The sequence below is a fragment of the Pezoporus occidentalis genome, unplaced genomic scaffold, assembly GCF_034315485.1.
Source record: "Pezoporus occidentalis ecotype Australia unplaced genomic scaffold, CSIRO_AGI_Poc_V1 ctg30, whole genome shotgun sequence".
Lineage (NCBI taxonomy): Eukaryota > Metazoa > Chordata > Aves > Psittaciformes > Psittacidae > Pezoporus > Pezoporus occidentalis.
In genome coordinates, this window is record NW_026914941.1 from 5,057,726 (window position 1) to 5,078,162 (window position 20,437).

The 20,437-nt window shown below is 44.4% G+C and overlaps 1 protein-coding gene across 2 annotated transcripts; it reads left to right on the forward strand.

Moving 5' to 3' along the window:
- The first annotated feature begins 539 nt into the window (after nt 1–539).
- POF1B (POF1B actin binding protein) lies at nt 540–19,851 on the forward strand. Of its 2 annotated transcripts, XM_062627472.1 has the most exons (15): nt 542–1,112; nt 6,592–6,630; nt 7,106–7,207; nt 8,048–8,263; nt 9,564–9,694; nt 10,730–10,757; nt 11,730–11,804; nt 13,774–13,866; nt 14,717–14,830; nt 14,998–15,150; nt 15,272–15,382; nt 15,998–16,126; nt 16,396–16,469; nt 16,826–16,940; nt 18,701–19,851. In XM_062627472.1, exons 1-15 carry the CDS (start codon nt 675–677, stop codon nt 18,704–18,706), a joined length of 1,824 nt encoding a protein of 607 aa, XP_062483456.1. In that variant the 5' UTR covers nt 542–674; the 3' UTR covers nt 18,707–19,851. The 2 variants fall into 2 exon arrangements, with proteins under 2 accessions (XP_062483455.1, XP_062483456.1); XM_062627471.1 differs by lacking the exon at nt 18,701–19,851 and having other exon boundaries at nt 540–1,112; nt 16,826–18,660.
- Nucleotides 19,852–20,437: the final 586 nt, after the last annotated feature.

Sequence of the window (20,437 nt, forward strand, 5' to 3'; positions counted from 1 at the left end):
GTAACGATGGGTCCGGTTGCCCAGGACTGCCTGTCCTGGGCAGAAATGCACGCACTGAGGAAGCGGACGCGTGTCGCAGAGCGCTACCGCTGCGGGCAGAGTTTGCTGCACGGGGGGAAGGCGAGGGAGGGCTCCTGCAGATGCGAAGTGCTCTGCGGGTAGGTTCACAACCTCCTGAGAAGTATTTGAGTAATTAAGTAGCAGATAACTATGTATTTACACTCCCGCTACACACGCTGTCAACACATTCGTAACAACGGGCATCCTTACACAGCGTTACGCTGTATTTTCCCCTACTTTCTCCATTAGCGAGGTTCCATCACGGTGCTGTACCCGAAGCCTGGAACCCAGGGCGGCATCTGCTCCTCCAAGTCCTTCTCCAGGCAGGACCCGAAGGCGGCAGAGGAAGGTGCAAAGCAGCCGTGGGACCCCTGCTGCCACCCCAGACCCGACCCGTGCTGTGCGAGAGGCAGGCCCCTGCTCCCGCGCTGCTGCTCCCGGCCCGCCCGGGTGCGTTCCCGGCTGGCCGCCTGCCCGGCGAGGGGGCGGCGGCCGCGGGGCCCTGCCACCCGGAGGTGTGTCCCGCCCTAGGCGCGGCTCCCGCAGGTACTAATCGCCGCGCTGCCCCGGCTCCCTCCTGCACTGCCTCCCGCTTCCCGGAGCCCGCGGCCGGGATGTACGGGGGGCAGCAGCAGCTGCAGCCCCTCACGCTGCCCCCGCACCTCCAGCAACAGCAGCAGCAGCACCACTACTACCGGCGCCAGCAGCACTACAGCACGCTCCCCGCCCCCCGGCGGCCCCTCTCCTGCCCGGAGCCGCTGCCCCGGCCCCTGCCCTGCCGGGACCCGCCGCCCTGCCCGGAGCCACCGCCGCCGCCGCGGCCGCCGCCGTCCCGGGACCCGCCGCCCTGCCCCGAGCCTCAGCGGCCCCTGCCGTGCTTCGATCCCGCGCCCCACCAGCAGCAGGACGGCAGCGTGGCGTACGACCGGGTGCGGACCTACGGCCCCGGCTGCCGGAGAGTGAGCACGTCCTGCTCCTCCCGGGCGGCCTCGCCGCTGGAGTGCTCGCACGGCTACCAGCAGGTCATCGCCGGCTGCGACCCGCCGCAACAGGTACGGCGTGCGCCGACGGGCTTCCCTTACCCTGCTGCCCCTGACCTGTCTGCGCTGGTGTCCCGTTCCCGCCGGGGCTGGGGTTGGTGTGAAGCCAAAGCCCGCCCGGGGTGCAACAGCGGCGCCGGGCCGCGAGCCAGACACCTGTGTGCCGGCGGGCACGGAGGAGCGGGGAGGCCGCGGGGCTCCGGGGTGCTGCACGGCCAAGAGGAGGGTCAGGACGGGATCGCCGGGGAGGGGGAGTGAGGCCGGGCCGTGCGGAGTCGTCTTCCTTCAGATCTAGCGGGGGGGACTCGTCCGTGCCCATGACTGGCTCCAGAAACACCCGCCACAGCACCCCGTGTGGGCACGGCCGCTCCTCCGCCTCGGCTGCGGCGGGGAGGCCCGACGTGGGCCCCGCTCCCCTGAGGGTAGGGCCAGGCCCGGCCGCGCCCTGCGGCCACCCGGGAGCGGAACGGGTCATCCCCAGACCTCCCCGGGACCTTGCCTTTAGCTCTTGCCTCAGGCGGGCGAGGAAAGCTTCGCTTCGCACAACCATAACCCGTTTGAATCTAGAACTCCTAGCGTGAGTGTCCCTTTAAATTTCTCCAGTTTGATTGTCAGTCCCGTATTTGTTTCCTGTTAGTTTGATTGTCAGTCCCATATTTGTTTCCTGTTTGGCAAGTCCAGTTCGCATTTACTTTTTAATTTGAACCCTTAAACACCTTATTCTGTTGCGATATTTTTTTCCCGTTTTGTCAATGGGATGCTAACACTCAGGCCCATGCTGCTGCTCCTGCAGGCTGGGTACTCCTGTTCCACCGACGGGATGTGCACGAAGCCACTTACTTGGTGGTACTTGTGTAAATATAATATAAAGGCATGTGTGCTTAATGGCTGTGTTTGAATCAATGATGCTAATAACCTATGCGACTGTGCAGGTAGGAAATACGAGAGTTCATTTAGTTCTGCTTTAAGTCTGCACAATGTAGTTCAGCAGGTTTGGTGCTGGGTGCATGTTCAAGGAATGGCTTGAAGGTATTAATGGAATTTAATGTAATTTTAACGTGTGTGATTTGGTATCAGAGCTAAATCTTAAAAATAAAACTAGAAACCAATAACTTAAGAACTGCTTTAAGTATAAAACCAGAAAAGATCAGAATTTATTCTTACACCGTTTTTTCCTCTCGTACATCAGACAGTTGGTAGAAGTGGAGCTGGTGTGTTGTACTCGTTATACTCAATATGGCAACACATGTTTGTTTCGGGTTATACTCTCATTTAATTTTCTTTCCTGTAGTATAAAAATATTTATCTATGAAAAACGGGGATTAAGGTCAGTACAAAATCAGATTTCCTTTCAAAGCCATACTCATGTAGTTCAAGGGCTGCCTGCCTCTCAGGATGCCTTCTGTAGATTCTGGAAAGTGAGCCACTTCACTAATTGCTTTTATAGAGTTGGATATGACAGGCACAGTCCTGCTGTATCAAAGCTGCTAATCCCTCTTTTGCAGGATGCAGGGCAGGAGTGTAAACACTGGTCTCTCACCTCCCAGATAAGTGATCTGCTCAACTAGGCTAGATGATAGTCTGAATTGCATTCAATTAATTAAATATTCATTAGAATAAATACTGCAGTCCCAGGCTTCCTCTACTTATCTAAGTACGTGAACAATTTGATTATAGACTCAACTGCTGTCTCTGCTCTATGAAGTATGTTTAATTTTCAACATCTGTTTTAGTCACTGAATCCATTAAGTCGTGCTAATGAAAAATAATTTGCTGAAGTGTTTTACTGGATTAGACTTTAAAGACAAAAGAGGGTGTAGTTAGATCAGGCTGTGGGTTGCAGTTTTAATGGTGGAGAGGGAAGGTGCCTCATAGAGATTATTAGGAAGTTATTAAAGAAGAAAACAGCAAATAGGGAAGTTGGCTGGGAGTAGGCAAGTTGCATACTTGGTGCTGAATGGGAGTTGTCAAAAAGAAGTGCAGGGAGGAGTACAGGAAGCTTCAGTTGCCCTTTGAGCACATCACAAATAGCTGCATAAACTGAATAACATGATGGTACCAGACTCACACACGGGTTTAAGTGAACACTAGAATTCTCAGTTTATGGCAGCCTAGAGCTGTAGTTTCAGCTTCTTACCGTTGATAAGGTGAAGAGCAATCTTTGAGCAATATTTAATTTACTTTTGCAGAGCTATAGTAGGTTAATGATAACAAATGTCTACATGACTGTCAATACACTGTTGTCTTATTTAGTCATATGATGTGTTCTGGTGTGCTTTGTGTATGTTTGTAATAAGCTAGAGGGAGGGAAAATTTGAAACTGGCGTGTGCAAACAGTACACGATTGTATTTTTTGTAGTAGGATTCAGTTTTCTTTACTTTTTTGGTCTAACTTTGTTTTATCCGTGATGTAGAAGCCAAATGCTGTTCCCAGCCATGACAAGCTTCATCTGGAGTAATTCACGGCAAATTTTTCTCTCATCTGCTTGATCTAAGTGAGGAATGTTGTTTAGAATAAATTCTCCTCTAGCATGGCTTACCCGTATGACCCCTTTCAGTGTGGTCATAAAAGATGATGCATGAAATGGCACACGCAAGATGTCTGCTGTCAGTGCAGAGGGCGGAATCCTGAAAGCCTTCGTAGGAGTTGTCTACCCATGTGAGAAAATCTGTGAGCAAGATCTTTTCATGGCTGGGCTCTGTTCTGTGAAGGGCTCTCGCCTCCCATTGTGGAAATGGTATAATATTAACCAGCTTGTAAGATCTGTATTGTTGGAAACAGCCCTCAAAGGTAGCCTGCCATTTCCCTATTTCAGCTGCCAAATGTGACTCATAAATTCTGATGGGATTGCTGGTAATTAACAAGACAATATGTTATGGGTGAAAGGTTTTGACGTGGATTAAATTCTCACCTTAATTGTTGGTTTGTCTGAAGCTAAGGGGAACTTGTTGAAATACGACTTAGTGTACTCATTTGGTTTTGTATAAAACGTGTACACAATAACTGGATAAATCTGTGGAATGCTTATTTTAAAATTGAAATATTTAAAAATCTTAAAGACTAACAAAAATCGTTATTAAAGTATTAGCATATACGTTTTGAAATTATCTTTATAAACATAGGCCCAGATCAGGCTGCTGAAAATCCCAAACCCAGTCACTCCGCTGAAATCCACAGCAACACTGTTATGCTGGGCTTTCCACTTCAAAATCCCAGCCTCCTCTTCCTTCTCCCAGTTGCACAACGTTGCATCTCTGTAGTGTTGTAGGGAACTTGAGAGTAGCCTGAACTGTGCCCCTTGGGAATGATGGAAAAATGGAAACAGCCCAAGGTCATCTTCAGTGGCAGTGTACCTCCTGTGGCACACTTGTTGCTCCAGAGGCCTCAGAGGTGGCATCTCCTGGTGAGGAGCAAGGGACTGTGTGTGGGTACTTCAGGCTGGCACAGTCACAGGCTTCTCGGTTCTCTCCCAGCCTATGCAGGTCCAGCCTGCTTGGCTGGTAAGGGAGGAAGGGCAGGCAAATCCATGTTTATGAGGGAGTGAGGGAAATGTATCTGCATCAAAGTCCTTTGGAAATGAGAGTTTGGGTATCTTAAAAATAAGCATGATTTTATCCAAGCAAAACATTGGTCCTATGTAATATTCCACATATGATTAGACTATCCTTTTGAATATTATAAAAGCATGTTTTAACTTAAAATGCTCTGGTCTTCTCAGTTCTGAGTGTATTCCTCTGAGAACACATAGGTAACTAGATAAAATAGCTTTGAGCATTATCCTCTCTAAACTAGACTGTGTGAGTTACATATTCCAAAGCCCTGTGGCAGGAGGATTTAGTTCAGGCAGGTTTGTCCAACTTTTCAGCAGATTGAAGATGTGTCTTTTGATTTCGTGCACAGTGCTCATCTTGTTTTCATGTGCCATACCATAGTACTCAACTCTGAATAAGAACTGTTACCACTCTCTCACGATACTCATGTCGCAGCACTGGAGTGCTCCAAGATGACGCCTTCTGTGAAACCGATGTGAAGGAAGCACCAGTGGGCATTCATTCTTTTTAAGTGTTTTTAGCTCTAATTCTGTAAGTGTCTCAGTGATGCAGGGGTTGGGCTGTATGTTCTGGACCTCCCTGATGTTTCTTTTTGGGGTTATGTCCTGATACAGAGAGTTCTGTTGGCGTTGGTGGGTTCCTTCCCTTGACAGACCCACCTCAGGTACATGGTGTCTTGGGGAGGCAGCAAGCAGCTTTCCAAGTTCTCTGCAGCAGTTATGATTTTAAGATTTCTTAATTAGTGTGATTGCTGCTGAAACAGGTTCTTTTCCACTTTGATTTCTCTTTCCTGGTGCTGTTATGATTCACTCTTGGGAGATTGGGAAAACCACTTCAGACTTCCTAAACTGCAACAGTTCACAGCTGGAAACTTGACCTACTTCAGAGGTGCTGTTATCCAGTTAAGAATGTCTCCGAGACTGAACTGCAGCAGTATAAACTTTCCAAGCACTGTCCATGGGTTAAGGGAAGAAATTATTATTATGAAAACTGGAAGTTTGTGTTGTGGGGAAGAATAACTGGTGTGGCGTGAACTAACAAATGGCCCAGTCGTTAGATTAGATTCAGTGGGAATTTTGCTTACTTGGATGAAGAAATGGATGTGGGGATGTCAAGCAACGTGCACAATTTGGTACAACGTGGTAGTCCACAAAATGGAAGATAGTGTCTGTGATTGCTTGTAGCCAGTGCTGGGGGAAAAAGTGTCAAAATCTATTTGAAAATGAACCAAACTGCTGTCACTTACAGATCCCTGTAATGTAAAAAGACATATTTCATTTCTAATTGAAGAATGTGCAAAATGTTCCATGTGGGCATCTTTCTTTTCATAGGTGTCAATTGTGGAGTTTTGTGACCACTTTTAGAAGCAATTGCCACTGCTGGGTGCATTCGGTAGTGGCCGATGGGATAGGCTGGCAGTGCCTCAGCCCTTTCAGTTTGGTGTTTAAGCAAAATACAGATTTTCTTCCCTTATTGAAACGAAAAAAAAGAGTGTTTAAGGTGTGCATCCATTTATAGCAGCTGACCTTGATATGTAGCTGTAAAGACTGTCAGTAAAAGGCAGTGGCTGTGGAACAGGGACATGAGATTCTTGAAGACCTAGTCCAGTATGCCAGCTTTGATTTGTTTCCTGTTCTGTTGGCACTTAGAGAAAATAAGGACTTAGTCCCTCAAACCTGCAGAGAGATGAGTGAGAAAAACCAGACTCTTAAAACTGAGAGTAACAGGTTATGTACTGCCACCCTGTAGGGTGTAAGTACACCTGGCTGTAAAACTTTCTAGGCGATTTTGGCCAGTGGATCTCTGTGTTTATAGCAGTAAACACAGATGACAGTATTCAGGTTACTGTGGAATCCACATAAGGCTGAGCTCTGAACATAAAGATGTTTTAGAGGTTAAAGTGCAATCATCACAGAATCTTTGAATTTCTTTCTCGCAGGGCACTTTTCGAAGGATTATTATTGAGAATCCTGATCAGGTAAGAAAACTGTTTCCTGCTGGAGTTCTACTTGTGTACCTCTTCCTTCCTTAGTCACCCTGATCTGGTGAAGTGTTCAGCTACGTCCATCAGGGGATGCTAAATATGTTGAAATACATGGCCCATACCGCTGATGGTGAGAGATTAAATTATAGGGATTGAAAACACTACAGAATTGCTAGTCAGGCTTCCGAACTGTCAGCAGTGAAGTCTCTTAACATGCTTCAGTAATGTTGCTAGCGGAGATGAGTTTCTAAGTGTTTCTACTATGCTTATTTCAAATATTGTCTAGGTGGAAGCACAGTCACTTTGTTTCCAAATGGACGTACACTCAAATGCACATATCCTAAAGAGCTACCTCAAAGTGTCCATGTCTTCAAATCACAAAAAATCCCTTCTCACGTTTTAGTCAAAATTGCATTAATCCTGAATTTTCTGTTTGATGTACATGAATGTTTTAAAAAATGTTTTACAGGAGCCATTATCCCCATTTCTTAGAGGGGCAAATTTCTCTCCTGGAAATAATGTCATCTATGAAAAGACAATAAGAAAATATGAGCTATTAAATCCTCTCCAAGTAAGTTGGTTGTTTATATTACCTGATGCAAAAGAAAATTGCACTGGTAGCAGGAACATGATGCTTCTGGGATGGGGCTTTTTTGGGGTGGTTTTGGTAGGGTTTTTTTTTTCCTCGTTGAGGTCTAGGACACATTCTCAAAGCAAATGAAGCAGTTTCTGTAAGGAGAGCAGGAGTTGGAGTGTTGCTGTATTTTTACCAAGAATTTATTATTTCAGACGAACAATGAAAACTGCTGTTGTACCTCCTGTACTGTCAGTCAGATAAATCTGAAGATTGACTGGGAGTTAGTTACTTGACTGGGAGTTACTTGCAGTAGCTCCACAACAGAACCAAAAAAAAAAAACCCCAAAATAATTGAAAATACACATTATTTATTATTTGTTTTTACTCATTCTTGAAAAAATGTATTTGGCAAAGCTGTCTGAAATTTCATCTTAGTCCAACTGGAGTTCTCTTTCTAATCTCTGAAATACTTAATGAAACAGGATGTGTGATCTCAAGTAAATAACGGAGGTCCCCATTGCCTGAATATGGTAAGAATAATAACACGATGAAACAACATAGGAAAGGTCTCGTGCTTTTCATTTGCAGTCACTAAAATTTGAGGAGTTAGTGAATTACTGTTTGTAATTCACCAGTTTTGTTACAATGACAGTGTGAGGCAAAATCCTGTTCAGCTAGGAAAAAAAGCACATTTATCAGGCTTATTAAAATATGTGAAGCTGTCATTAGTTCTTCCATGCAAACCCACATTTCATTCATTTATATACTTATGTGAAGCTTCCATGTGATTAGGACAACGTCCATCAGCTTAAAACAATCCATTCTTGTTTCCAGGAGAAGCAGTATCAGTTCTCCCGCCAGTGCCAGAGTCCCCAGCAAGTGGAGCAGTGCCAGGCTGCCCAGCCCTGCCAGTACTCTGAGCAGTCCCAGGTCACTCACCAGTGCCAGCAGACACAGACCAGCAGCCCTTGTGAAGTAATTCCAGTCTCCGTCAGCGATGACTGCAGAGGAAATACAGTGAGGAGGGTGACAGTGCAAACCTGTGAGCCGGTAAGAATCACCTGCTGAATGTTCACAGTGTATTTTTGTTTTGTATGAAGAGTATAAAACTTTACAGATACATAAAATTGCTAATCTCCAATCTCAGAAGCTTTTGTTCATAGTAGGGTAATTAAGCACCATACAGCCATTGTAAGTGAACAGCAGAGTTCATGTGTCTGTTGCAGGTAACTTCGTTGTACACTGTGCTTGCAGGTGTTGTCTGGAAATGTCCAAGGCTTTGACAGATGATGTTAAGAGGAGAAAAGGGCTGCTTTAAGTGTTTTGTCTATTTCTTGTTGGCACCAAGCTGCACTTAGGAGTATTGACCAATCATTCTGTGGTCCTTTTAACTCTGTTAAGTCTTGCTGGTTTGTTTCGGTTTTTTCTTTATCTGGGAGTGTTACCCATTGATTTAGTCAGGTTTCATTAGTCCCTGTACAACAAAGACTGAATAATGTAAGGCTTAAGCCTCTAGTTTTGGAGAAAAAGTACATTAGTTTATAAACTTGACATACATCAATTCAAGATTGTTTCTGCCTAAACTGATCAGTAAGGACTTCAAATATATTTCAATCTGCTGTACGAGTATTTGACATAGATTCACAGTAAGCACAAAATTACCTTCCTCTGCCTTTCATTTTGCATGAGGTTGCAAGTTCTGGAGTTTCTAAGGGCTGCAGCAGGCTTGCTATACATGCGTACTGTTGTTTCAGTTGGGAAGGGAGTGTAGCTGTCCTTCCTGTGCACCTAACTCAATAAACAGGTGGCAAGACAAACATATACTTGGTGACCTCAGTGCTAAACCTCTGTGGAATCTTCCATAGCCAGATACTCCCATAAGCCAGCTTAGGTACACTCAGTTCTGGTTGCTGCTGGAATCCTTTTACTGTTCACATACATTAACATTTGGACTGTGGCAATACAAATGCCATTTGCACAGTGGGGAATCTGGCACCCAGCTGGGTTTATCTGGGTGCTGCCCACAGGCATTCATCCACTGCAGCCAGGGAAGCATGTATATTAATGAGATTTCCTAATTCTCAGCACTTTCCATATTAGCATAATGATGACACTGCTGCAGAAGATGCTACTCTGCGTATTTGTTGGTGGTGTAAAGGAAGCTATTTGTTTCTGTAGAGTTTACTGAAAACCAGAAGACATGGAAGACTCAATACCAAGGAAAAGAACAGTGTAAACAGATTGCTAATTGTTAAGAGCAAACAAAACCAAACCCTGTAGCATGTTCATGTTCAGCTTTCATCCCAAAGAAGGGAACTCAGTTGTGACGTTTTTGCATATCTCCTGCTAGGTGAACTGTGCTCAGGAAAATAATGACCAGCTGGACTGCCGCTACTTCGGTGAGCTCCTGGCTGAGCTGCACCGCAAGACCAACGACTTGCACAGTTGTTTACTGCAGCATGTAGAAAAGATAGGAGGAAGGTATTGGCATTATATCTGTTCTGTTATTCCCCTGTTCCCGAGAGCCTGCCATTGCACAGCTGAGAGGACAGTATTGTTTGCGAATTGTGGGTTTTTTTTCTTCCCTGATGAGTAGAATTAACTGTATTTTACACACTCATCTAATTTGCTGAGTAACTGAGGACATACAAATGCTGTAAGCCAAGTAAATGTATTGAATTTGATGCTTTCCCCAATTGGTTAGACTAATAGGCAGTAAGAATTACGCATGGCTGTTTGCACATAAACAAATACACTTAACAGCATTCTCTGACATACATTTAATGATACAATTCTATTCCTGTGTCCTGAAGAAACAACCCAAATGTCCAGATTGCCATTTCCTTTGCTGTGCCATGTTGTTATGTTATAGCATGGATTATAAGGCAGTCCCTATAAGGCATAAATCCACTGTGTTTATGCAAATTAAAGTTAAGCAGGTATTCTGCAGAGCCCTGCACATTGTCTTTAAGAAGAAACACAGCATCACAGCAGCCAGTAATCTGAGCTTGCACAAAGTTCTTACTTCTCCCTCACAACTACTAGTTCATTCTTCCTCCTCACTCCCAGTGTTGTTTGGTGCTTTCCAAGGTCACTTAAATAAGAAAAGTGGGGAAGAATGGAATTTAAACCACACACAGACCCTGACACTGCAATGTAAACAGTTCAGGCATGTCAGTATGTTGCAGCATAGTTCTGGGTAAACCATTACCCAGCCAATTAAGACTGTAATGGGATTAACTGAACACAACTGGGGTAACTACGCAGAGAAAGGAGGTAGCCTGTGTTAACTGTACTACTGTTAGCAGTCCAGTTTCCTCAGATAGTTCTATGTGGGGTTAGGTACCTCATATTGCCTAACACCTTAGAAGGAAGGTAACGGCTCTTAATCTGGCAAAGAACCTTCTTTGCTCTGTATTTTAAAGATAATCCTTGTACAGTTGTGAATGTGGACTTGAATAAATGTCTCAAGAAGCTTTCTGTTAATTGGTCCCTTCGATTTTGTCTGTTTTACAGGAACCATGACATTGAATTTACGTGTCAGGTAAGCATCAGGCATGCTCTTGGCAAGCTCTTCCCCAACAGTGTTAAAAGCAGTAGTGTGGATCCTGAAGCAAATTAGGCCCAGCCAATTTAAATGAAGGATGCTAGTCTTTGTCAGTTAATGATCCCTGCTTGTTAATAACATTCAGAGTCTGAATCCTACAGCAAGACACATATTTGCAAATGTGATAACACTGAAATTCTGGTAATTTGCATTATTCCAGTCTGAGAGTCAAATTCTGAAAAGTCTTTCCTGTTGTGCCTAATGGTTTCATTGTAAAACAAATTCTCACAGCCACACGTATTTTCACTACATGTGTTTTGCAAAGCAGCTTTCACTGTCTTGCCAGTAAAGCTGCAGCTCAGGAACACACGCTGCCTTGCTCTGCAAGGAGTGAAGACAGTGCCTCTCACAGGAACGAGAGGAATGTGAGCTGCCAGAACAGGCTTCCCATCTACAGCAAGCTTCCTTTTACCAGTCAGGCCACAACAGACTCATCGGCACCTCTGTTATGTTGTTAAAGGCATTGTGTGCACAGCAGAAATATTTGTCTAGGATGAAATCACATGAAGCAGTGTCTCCTGTGACAGGCTGCTCATCTCTTCTTTATTGACAGTCTGTGCAGGAGAAACGCAAGGTTTGCTCCTGTCCTCGACTGCTGGGAGTTCTGTTCTAGTGTCACCTCCTACTCCTGGAGAGGATTATTTTGAATACTGCTTGTAGAATAAATGTTACCCTTAGTGATTTGAATGTATGCTGCATGTATCACTTCATCTCGGGTTTTATCTGCCACACATATATATGGCTTTAGAAATTTTCTGGATACACTTTGATCTATTTTTGTTCTTATTTGCCTTGTACTAAAGATGTTTTTCATAGAAGAGCTGTGTAATTAATGAAGAACCCACATTGTGATCTTACAGGCAAAATTCTTAATCAAGATGTCTCCCCTTTCCTCCCTTCTTTGCTTAGACTGAAGATATTGAAGAATTAATTCCCAAAGGACTCTCTGAGGCAACAAAGCAGCAGATTCGTTATCTCCTCCAGGTACCTGAGTGGGGTGGAGGGTGTGTGTGGACGTCTGTAGTAACTTGAAACAATAGAAGTTGGCTTACACATACCAGGGACTTTATGTAACACACTTAACTCTCTATTCTTATTCACTTTTTCCTAGTGTAAAGAGCATGGAATCATACAGGTGGCTTCAAGTGATGTTGTAGCAGTTGGTTCCACTTGCTTACTTGCATATTTTAAACTGAGCTTTACTGGTGCTTTCTTCCAGTTTCTCTGGAAACCATCTTGGCTTTTAATCAGTCACAGGAGAACACAGACCTTTAATCTTTTCGTTATTACTGCTTTACTTTAAAAGCTAAAGGCAAGCAGTAGGTGCTGAACATTGTATTTGGTATTGGTTGCCAGCTACATACAATGCTTGTAACTCAGGTCTCACCTTTTACCAATATCCTGGTTAAAAACCCTCTAACAGATCGCGTTGTGCTGAGGCACACTTACGACATGCAGTAGCAAACCAGAACTCTTTCTGGCTTGGTTACATTTATAAAGGCTTTTGTTTCTTCAGATCTTGTTCTTTAGCTGCCTTACCATTACCTGCCTTTGCGATCACCAGCCACATTAAGGCAGGCAGATGAGTTCTGGTAATGGCTGCTTGTTTGTTGCCTCCTATCACTGTAGTACTCTACAGTATGGTGGTTAGTACAGCACTGCGGGTGTGTTTATACCTGGCCTCCCTGAGGTAAGGGGGATGTGTGCTCTGGCTTCACATCCAAGAAGGACTCTGAGTTCTGTCACACTGCTCAGGGAATGATTATGTGGGGTATGCCCAGAGGCTTATGTCTAGGAGCACAGAGAATTTCACTGTAGGAGTACATGCATGAATTTAGCAACCTCTGACACTTACTAATTGCTGAGTGGGGACTTCCTGATACTTTTCATAGCCTAAACTCAACCATTTTGACTTAATTTCTTCTTTTAGTCTACTCTTAGAGTGTATTTCACAATAAAACCAACTAAACTGTAAGTCAAAGCTGAAATTCCATTTTAATTAAATCCCGAACAAATGGGTGGGTTACACTGGAAATGTTATTTTTTTGACACTTTAGTCACATCATAGGGATATGGGGATAAAAAAGTAGGACATGGGCTCATCACTGTATTGATGGAGATCTTGATGGCTCTCCTCAGCCCAAATGATCACCAGATGAAGTGGAGGGAGAGAGTCAGAGGAAAGGAAACAGGCAGGAAGATTTCACTTTTGTCCAGGTAGTAGAAAAATCATTTGTTTGCCTGGAATGTTCAGCCCTTCCAGATGAGTCAAAACTTGGGGAATTCCTTTGTGTGTTCTTTCAAAACCTGTTATTATTCTTTCAAATATCAGAAGTGTGTCAGGAAACACAACTGTCTGTGTTTTAACGTGAATCAATACACAGCTGTTTATGTGCATGGAAAGAAAATCCAGGAACAGGGTTACGCCGCTGTGCACGACTGCCCCTCTTCATCCAGTCGCCTCCTTAATCTTTGGCATCTTTTTCCTTTTGAAGGGAGGAGTTGGTTGTATGGCTTTTATTTAGATTTTGTACAGTTTTAATTAAATTCTCTTGCCCCTGGCTGCAAGCGCTTGGCCAGATCTCGGGTGCTGCTGCTTCCTCTGTGCTTTCTCAGGTGGGGTAGAGCACTACTGCTACCTTCTTAGCATCCGTCACAAATGACCGTGCAATATAACACGTTTGTGTTTCCCTGTGTTGCTGTACAGATGCAGTTCTTTACTCTCATGTTCCATTTTAAAAACTTTACCCTGTGTTACAAGGCAGCAGTGTAAAACCTGTGCCCTTTGCAGAACAAACTGCATGAAAATGGGCTGCTTTGTAGCAACTGGGGGCACGCTGCAGTAGCTCCAAGAGTAGTTGTTTTCAGTTGTGCAGCATTTTCTGTTCTACCTCGTCAAGCATATTGTAAACAAAGCTGATCCATGAATCCATTTCCATTTTCCCCCTCCTAGATGAGAGTCACATCAGATAAATCTTTGAGACTTGTGCTTTCCACTTTCAAGAATCTACGTGAAGAGCTTTGCCACCTGCAGGATGACTTGGGGGTAAGGCACTTTTGGAAATGGCTGGTTCATTACTGGGCTTGCAAGACTCGCTCAGTGGATGGGGTGGATTTCTTTCTAGCAGTGGTCTTCAGCTGATCAGTCTGAAGCCTAAACCCACCAAATACTTTCAAAGAAATGACCCTGCTGAGTGAAATCAGATTTAAAGCTCTGAATTGTGATCCACACTGGTGTTGTGATGGAACTATAGTTTTACTTTAGACCTGGGCAAGGGGTGGACACCAAGTGGCTATTTACTAGCGCTGTTCCAGGAATCAGGGGACCTCAGTTCCATTCACCCTGACAGAGTTGCATTTCTCACCTTATTAGAAAGCTGGCGTCAGCTCGTGGCATTAACAGCTCCAGTGATTCACCTGGGTACAGGCTTCCCACCTGGAAGCTGGAGCTCTATGGCCACACATATGGTAGACAGTAGATAATTGCTGTTAGGAAAGCAGAAACCTTTCCCACACTAGCCCAAGTACTCAGCCCCACTGGAAACATGGAAATGCCAAGTTTAAGGAGGGGAGTTTTAACTGTTACCTTTAACAGAGGACAAGGAGTTTGTACAGTGAAGTGGTTTTGGATTGGGGTTTTTCATTGGTTTCTGTGATTCTGTAAATACCTGAGTAATTCTGTCTGGGGCAGACTGAAAGAGCGGGGTTCAGGATCCCAGTGCTTACCACAGCACACAGCCAGCTACTGTAAGTGTGCGATGTAGTTAAAAACCCCCATTGTTTCAAGAAAATGGAGTATTTTCTTAGTTACCAACTGCTCAGTATGTTTCACTTTGAATACAGGGAAAGTTTACTAAACAATTACAGCTATTGACATAAATGCTTTTGTCTTGCAGAAGTTAGAAACCGACAATGTGTTACTTAAGAAGGATTTGGCTTTTAAAGATTGTCAAGTAAAAGAGTATGAAACTATGCTGGCTTCTCTGAGAGAGAATAATCGTCAGCAGCAGGTAAGTCTAAACCCGTATTTCCAGTGTCATTAGTCAGCTAAAAACTAGCCAGTGTTTGGCTGTTGAGCATTCCAAGTAATTGGTGCCCGGTACCTGTTGGGGTGCGCATGTCATCTGTTACTTCCTTAAGGAACACTGTGCCCTCATCCCATTTCTGTGCTTTCCAGCAAGGACTCAGAGAGAGTACTGCAAAGTGTCGCTCTCTGGAGGAACAGCTCCTCTGCCTTCGGCTCAGTGAGGGAGAAAAGGATTGTCAGCTAAAGGAGCTGGAGTTCTGCAAGCGTGCCTTGGAGCAGGAGATTCAGAGCCTCAGGCTGCAGGTAACAGGCTCACTTGTTCTGTGTCCAGCAGCTGTTATTCACAGGTACAGATGCATTAATATAGGAAAATTAAAGATGAAAACTGTCTTTTAAAAATGAAATACAATCTCATTTTCTGCAGGCCTGCTCTAATCCAACCCTGCAGACCACCACGGATGAACTCTCCAGCCGTTACGTAGAGATGATCAATAACTTGAGGGAGGATAAAGATCATGAGATCCGCAGCCTTAGGGTAAGTTGTTTAGCTTGGCACGTGTGTGCTCCTCCCCCTGTACACCTGGAATTGAACAGCTTCACTTTAGATTAAGGAGTGGGAAAAATCAACCAGGTATCTTTTGGTTCAGCAATTTATACACACTCATGACAGTTCAGGAACCCTTATGGATCACATCAAACTGTGATGTAAAAATCAATACAGTTTCTTAGATGTAGAAAATAGGGATTAACCAGGTAGGAAAGATTGCCAAAAGGGACATTTTGAGTGTCCTGGTAAAGTAAGACACTAAAGAAGAGACACCGGAGAGAAAACAAAACTCCCAGCCAAACCCATAAGTAGGAAGTGTCTCTCACTTAAGTCCTTACAGTAATAATTTACCACCCCAGCAGCCAGTTCCACTGGTTAAGTGATGTATGAACCCCAGTTATAAGGCTGTTAAACTCATACTGGGTAGAACTCAGTCAGCATTTCTGGATTTACAGTGCAGCTCAACATTCTCACTTGACAATCTCTGGTTCTCACTGTTCATGGAGCTCATGAAAATTATACACCTGGAGCCCTGGATACTCCTGCCAGGTGACCTGCAAGGAGCTCCAAACACCTGACTGTCCCTCAACACGTGTTTTGCAGTCTCAGTTATGCCAATTCCAGCAAGACATATCAAGGAGAGAAGGAAGCAACAGTGACTTGCAAATACGGTTGCATGAACTGACATCAATGTTGGAGGAGAAAGATGCTTTTATTAAACAACAGCAAGAGGTAAAATAACACAAGATTTCTCTTTTAACAATTTCTGTATTTAAGCCTTTGCTTACTGCATAGGTGGAAGCATGCCAGAAGCCACCAGTGCTCTCCTGCTTTGGGAATCGGGGTTAGGATATTTACTGCTGTCCCTCTGCCAGACTTTTGGCAGGACAGACATTTCTGATTGCTCTTTGAGATGAATTTCTGCAAATTCTTTGTTGTGACTTTAGGGAATGCATCAGGAAACATGACTGCATCTGAATGCTTACTTTTGGTTTTCTCAGGACCTCTTCAGACTGAAGCATGAGAAGTTATCTGGCAGTCAGTCCCCTGCTGTAACTGCTGTCATCACCAAGAAGTAATGTAGCTATTAATGTTTCTTAAAAAGACCTCCTTTTGGTTTTCCCTTGTGGAGCCTCCATTACCTGAGTTATTCCTGCAAATGGCTTAATAGTGCCTATTCACCTTGAAGAGGGAAAAGTTGAGCTAGGCTTTCCTCTCTCCAGGGAGCATTCCATACTAAGCATTGCAAGAGCAATTGGAGGGGTGGCCAGCACATTTAAACAGCAATGTTTAAATGCCTGTATTGGCAGTTTAGTTACTAGTGGCACTCTGGGGGGATGTAGGACTGGAAGGCCAACACAATCGGAGTCTGTGACTTGGATATGGACATGTGGATTGCAGTTCACAGGTTTGCAACTCTTACCCTCACAGGTACAGGAATCAGTACCCTATTCTGGGACTCCTGTCTGATGACTACAAGGTTACATCACCTGTCAATAAATCACAAACTATTGTCATTGAAAGGACGGGAGAGATATGGAAACACGTAAGTTTACCTGAGGATTGACTGTTTGGTCTCTGAAATTCTTAAGTATTCAATTTAACTTCAAAGAAAGTATCAGCCAAAACTGACATCCAGGTCAACTGAACTTGGCTGATTAAAGACCAGGAACTGTCCTGTCTATTGCAAGGAGGCAGTAATTGGTGGGTGGGGTATAAATAAAACAGCCTTTTGTTGTTTTCTTGGACACATAATTACCTGTAACAAAAGCAGCAGCCCTGTCCCACACCAGGCTCTGCCCTCGCACGAGGCAGCCTTTGGGCATCGCTGTACCAGGAAGTTAGTTAGGTAGGAGCTTCTTCTGTGTTGTGCTCCCAGGGGAAGGAGTGTTTTGGTGGGCAGTACTCCTCTGAATCATGAGTACTAGTGACTCCACACTATTATTAAAATGTGCTAAGCATCATGTCCGTGAAACCTGCATTGAGACAGGGCCATGACTAACCCAGGAACTGTGGAAGAGTGAACTGCTCCTTGAAAAGTCACCAGAGTAAAATAGAAAACAGGACTGCTGAAGCTGTTTATGTTACAGGGCACAAGGTCACCATGCCAAGTCTCTGTACAAGGTAGAGGCTTGAGCAGGAGCAACATGGGCAGCTCCCAGCCACGTGTGTGACCAGTGGAGTCTGACGATGCTGTCTGTAGGCACAGTACAGTAGAGCAGCACCAATCTGTATGGGAAGTAGCTTTGAGGGTGGGAAACTACCAAGGTAAAGACAATTACCTGAGCAGATGAAGGGTAAAACATCTGGCATGTTCTAAAAGGATACATTACCTGGAGTAGGATTAAGAAAACAAAAAGCAGAGGTAACTGGCAAGCAGCAGTTCTACAACTGATTTAAAACTCATCCACCTGCATTGCAACCTAATGAAATGCAAAGGAATTCAACATTAATTAAAGAAGTTACAAAAATAAAGCCCAACCCGCTGCCTTGAAAAGTTAAGTCAGACTTTCCATTATCAAAAATGGCAAAGATGAGCGCACTTGGCAGTTGAGATCAGTATCATTAATGAGAACTGTTGTATTTAAGTTTCCCAAGGTCTCTATCAATCACTACTGCAAGTTTCAGCTGAAATGAAATTCCTTTGCTGCAAGATAAACTTGCTGAGTTACAGAAGTGCCAGTTCTGCCTTTCCTCCAAGCTTCACACGTTCTTTTGCTGTGTTTATGTACCATCAGCCAGATCTGTCTGCATTCATTACTGAACAAGAGCGCTGATTGGTATCTGAATTGCTGTGGGGTTGTGCTGAAAGCACATGGCCGGTACATGATACCATCCTGCCCACAGTTACCAGGCTCAGTCCTTCCGGATACTTGGGTGCAAATACTTTAACATGGATTCTAGTCACAGCAGAGAAACTTTTAGGGTGGAAATTTTGCAGTACCTGCTCTTCAGGTGCCCGATACCTTCCTGTTCCTGGTTGTCCTCCCACGTACAGAAAAAGCTGCTGTCCCTGGATTGTGTTTACTCAGATGGGGAAGCCTGACTGTTCTGATGTTGGTCCCTCGCTGAACAAAACCGTTTCCAGCTTAATGACACAACTTTGTCCTTGCCAGTGCTGGTGTTTGGGAGCATGGGTTTGTGAAGGAAGAAAGGCTTGGTGGGCCCTTGAGACACTTCAGAAGTCAGGCTGTTACAGAACAGAAATACCTCATTAAATGACAGGCTTTACAGACCACGTAGTTTTGTTTATACACAGAAATAAGTCTGTGTATTTTCTTCTAACAAACTGCTTATTTCTATCAGGAATGAGAGAGATCTCCAGGCCATCAGAGCTGCTCAGAGGAGTCCACAATGACTTAAAGCTGCTTTACTTTCTGCTATTCTGCATCCCCAAAAAGTTCAGTCTGATAGTGGGAAAGGCTGGGGAACATGCCAAGGACATGGAAGCATGAAGATGATGAACACTGTCTCATCATTCACGGTTACCTGTGGCTGTAGTCTGCCACCACCACCTGTGTACAGATGCTACTGGTACTTCACACACATGCTTTTGACACAGAAGAGCGTGGCACACCACGTGTTTGTGGACTTCATTTTCTTGATGTGACTAAATTCTGTTCTTCAGCCAGTCCTGAAGCAATCTGAGATACAAAAGGAAGATGTCTGAAGCCTTTTCCTCCTTGCACTCATAGCCATATTCTACTGCCCTAGCTACTGATGCTGAGAAGTAGGAATGATACAGATCCGTCCTCCAGACACACAGAATGGCTGGTTTCACTGCACACAGATTCCCAGATTGCTGTTCAATCTACCACTGCCTGTCCAAGATGAAGCAAACCCCAGAAACCACCATTATGGGGAACTTCAAAACCACCTCACTGAAGAACACGCATCTGCCTGCGTACGGGAAGCTCAAACGCAAAGGAAATGACTTCCACTTACACCAGGTACACAACCTGGCAAATACCAGAGCTGCCCAGTTCAGTGACATCATTGGGCAAATGGTGATTTTAAAGAATGTTGGTGACACCAGGGCTGATGTAGTTTCAGGTGAACCTTTATAAGCCATAAATATTTATTTGCTTTGCTTGAAAATGTCAAGAACTTGGTGTACTTCTATATAGAAAAACTGAGAATGAAAACAGCTCCTAGACTAAATTCCGGTATCAGACCAACCTCCCATTTACTGTTCCCACTCCTCACAGGACCACAGGAATTCTCACAGGGATTTGGTATTCATAACTGAGGCTCTGTCTAAGCAAAGAATCACAGGGAAAATTTTAAACTATGCAATCAAAAGGTGCTGGGTCTTTATTGTGGGGCTCTTGCTTTGCTCTATTTCTGCAGACATATACTTCTGTTAAGTAATATATATCCCAGGCAATGGTTAATGGTGAAAGAATGCTGTAAGGCCACGTGCAACCACGAAATAAACCTAAGTTTAACTTTCTGAATCATGTCTCTTTGTACTGGAAACATCTCATCTGCTAGAGGGGCTTGTTCTGGGTGGTGCGACATGGCCTGTCCTTCATCCAGCCTGCTCCTCTCAGTGAATCTTTACAAGAAAAGGACTCGGGTTCCTTTTCTGGCAGAAGCAAGGGGTTAATGAGTGAATTACATCCTCACCTGAATGAGAGCACCTTGCTCCTCTGAAAGGAGTCACTCATGGCTGTAGAGCAGTCAGATACAAGGTACACGCGGAGTTAAAATGCTCTGACACAGAACAGTGTCAGTGAATTCTGTTCCAATAGATCATGTTTGTTACACAGTCACCTAATGACTTTCTACCTTTGGTGACCTGAACAATGAAATAAAAAGGGGAAGACCTCCATATTCTTTAATGCCATCACACTGTTACCTGTGCACAACTGTGCTGCTATCCCAACTAAAATGGACACAAAATAATCTGACTTACTGTGGTCTTGGCTGTGGTCTCAGCTGGGCTTGACTGGTTGGAAGCACTGGTTGGACACAAACCACTTGGAAGAAGCTACAGAGAGTAGAAGCACAAGTTATTAACGGTCACACTCACTGGGCACC

Coding starts and splice junctions, on each gene's coding strand:
- POF1B (XM_062627471.1), top strand. CDS start 675: ATGTACGGGGGGCAGCAGCAGCTGCAGCCCCTCACGCTGCCCCCGCAC. Junction 15,151..15,271: donor TTCAGAGCCTCAGGCTGCAG/GTAACAGGCTCA, acceptor CATTTTCTGCAG/GCCTGCTCTAATCCAACCCT. Junction 16,470..16,825: donor ACTGCTGTCATCACCAAGAA/GTAATGTAGCTA, acceptor TTACCCTCACAG/GTACAGGAATCAGTACCCTA.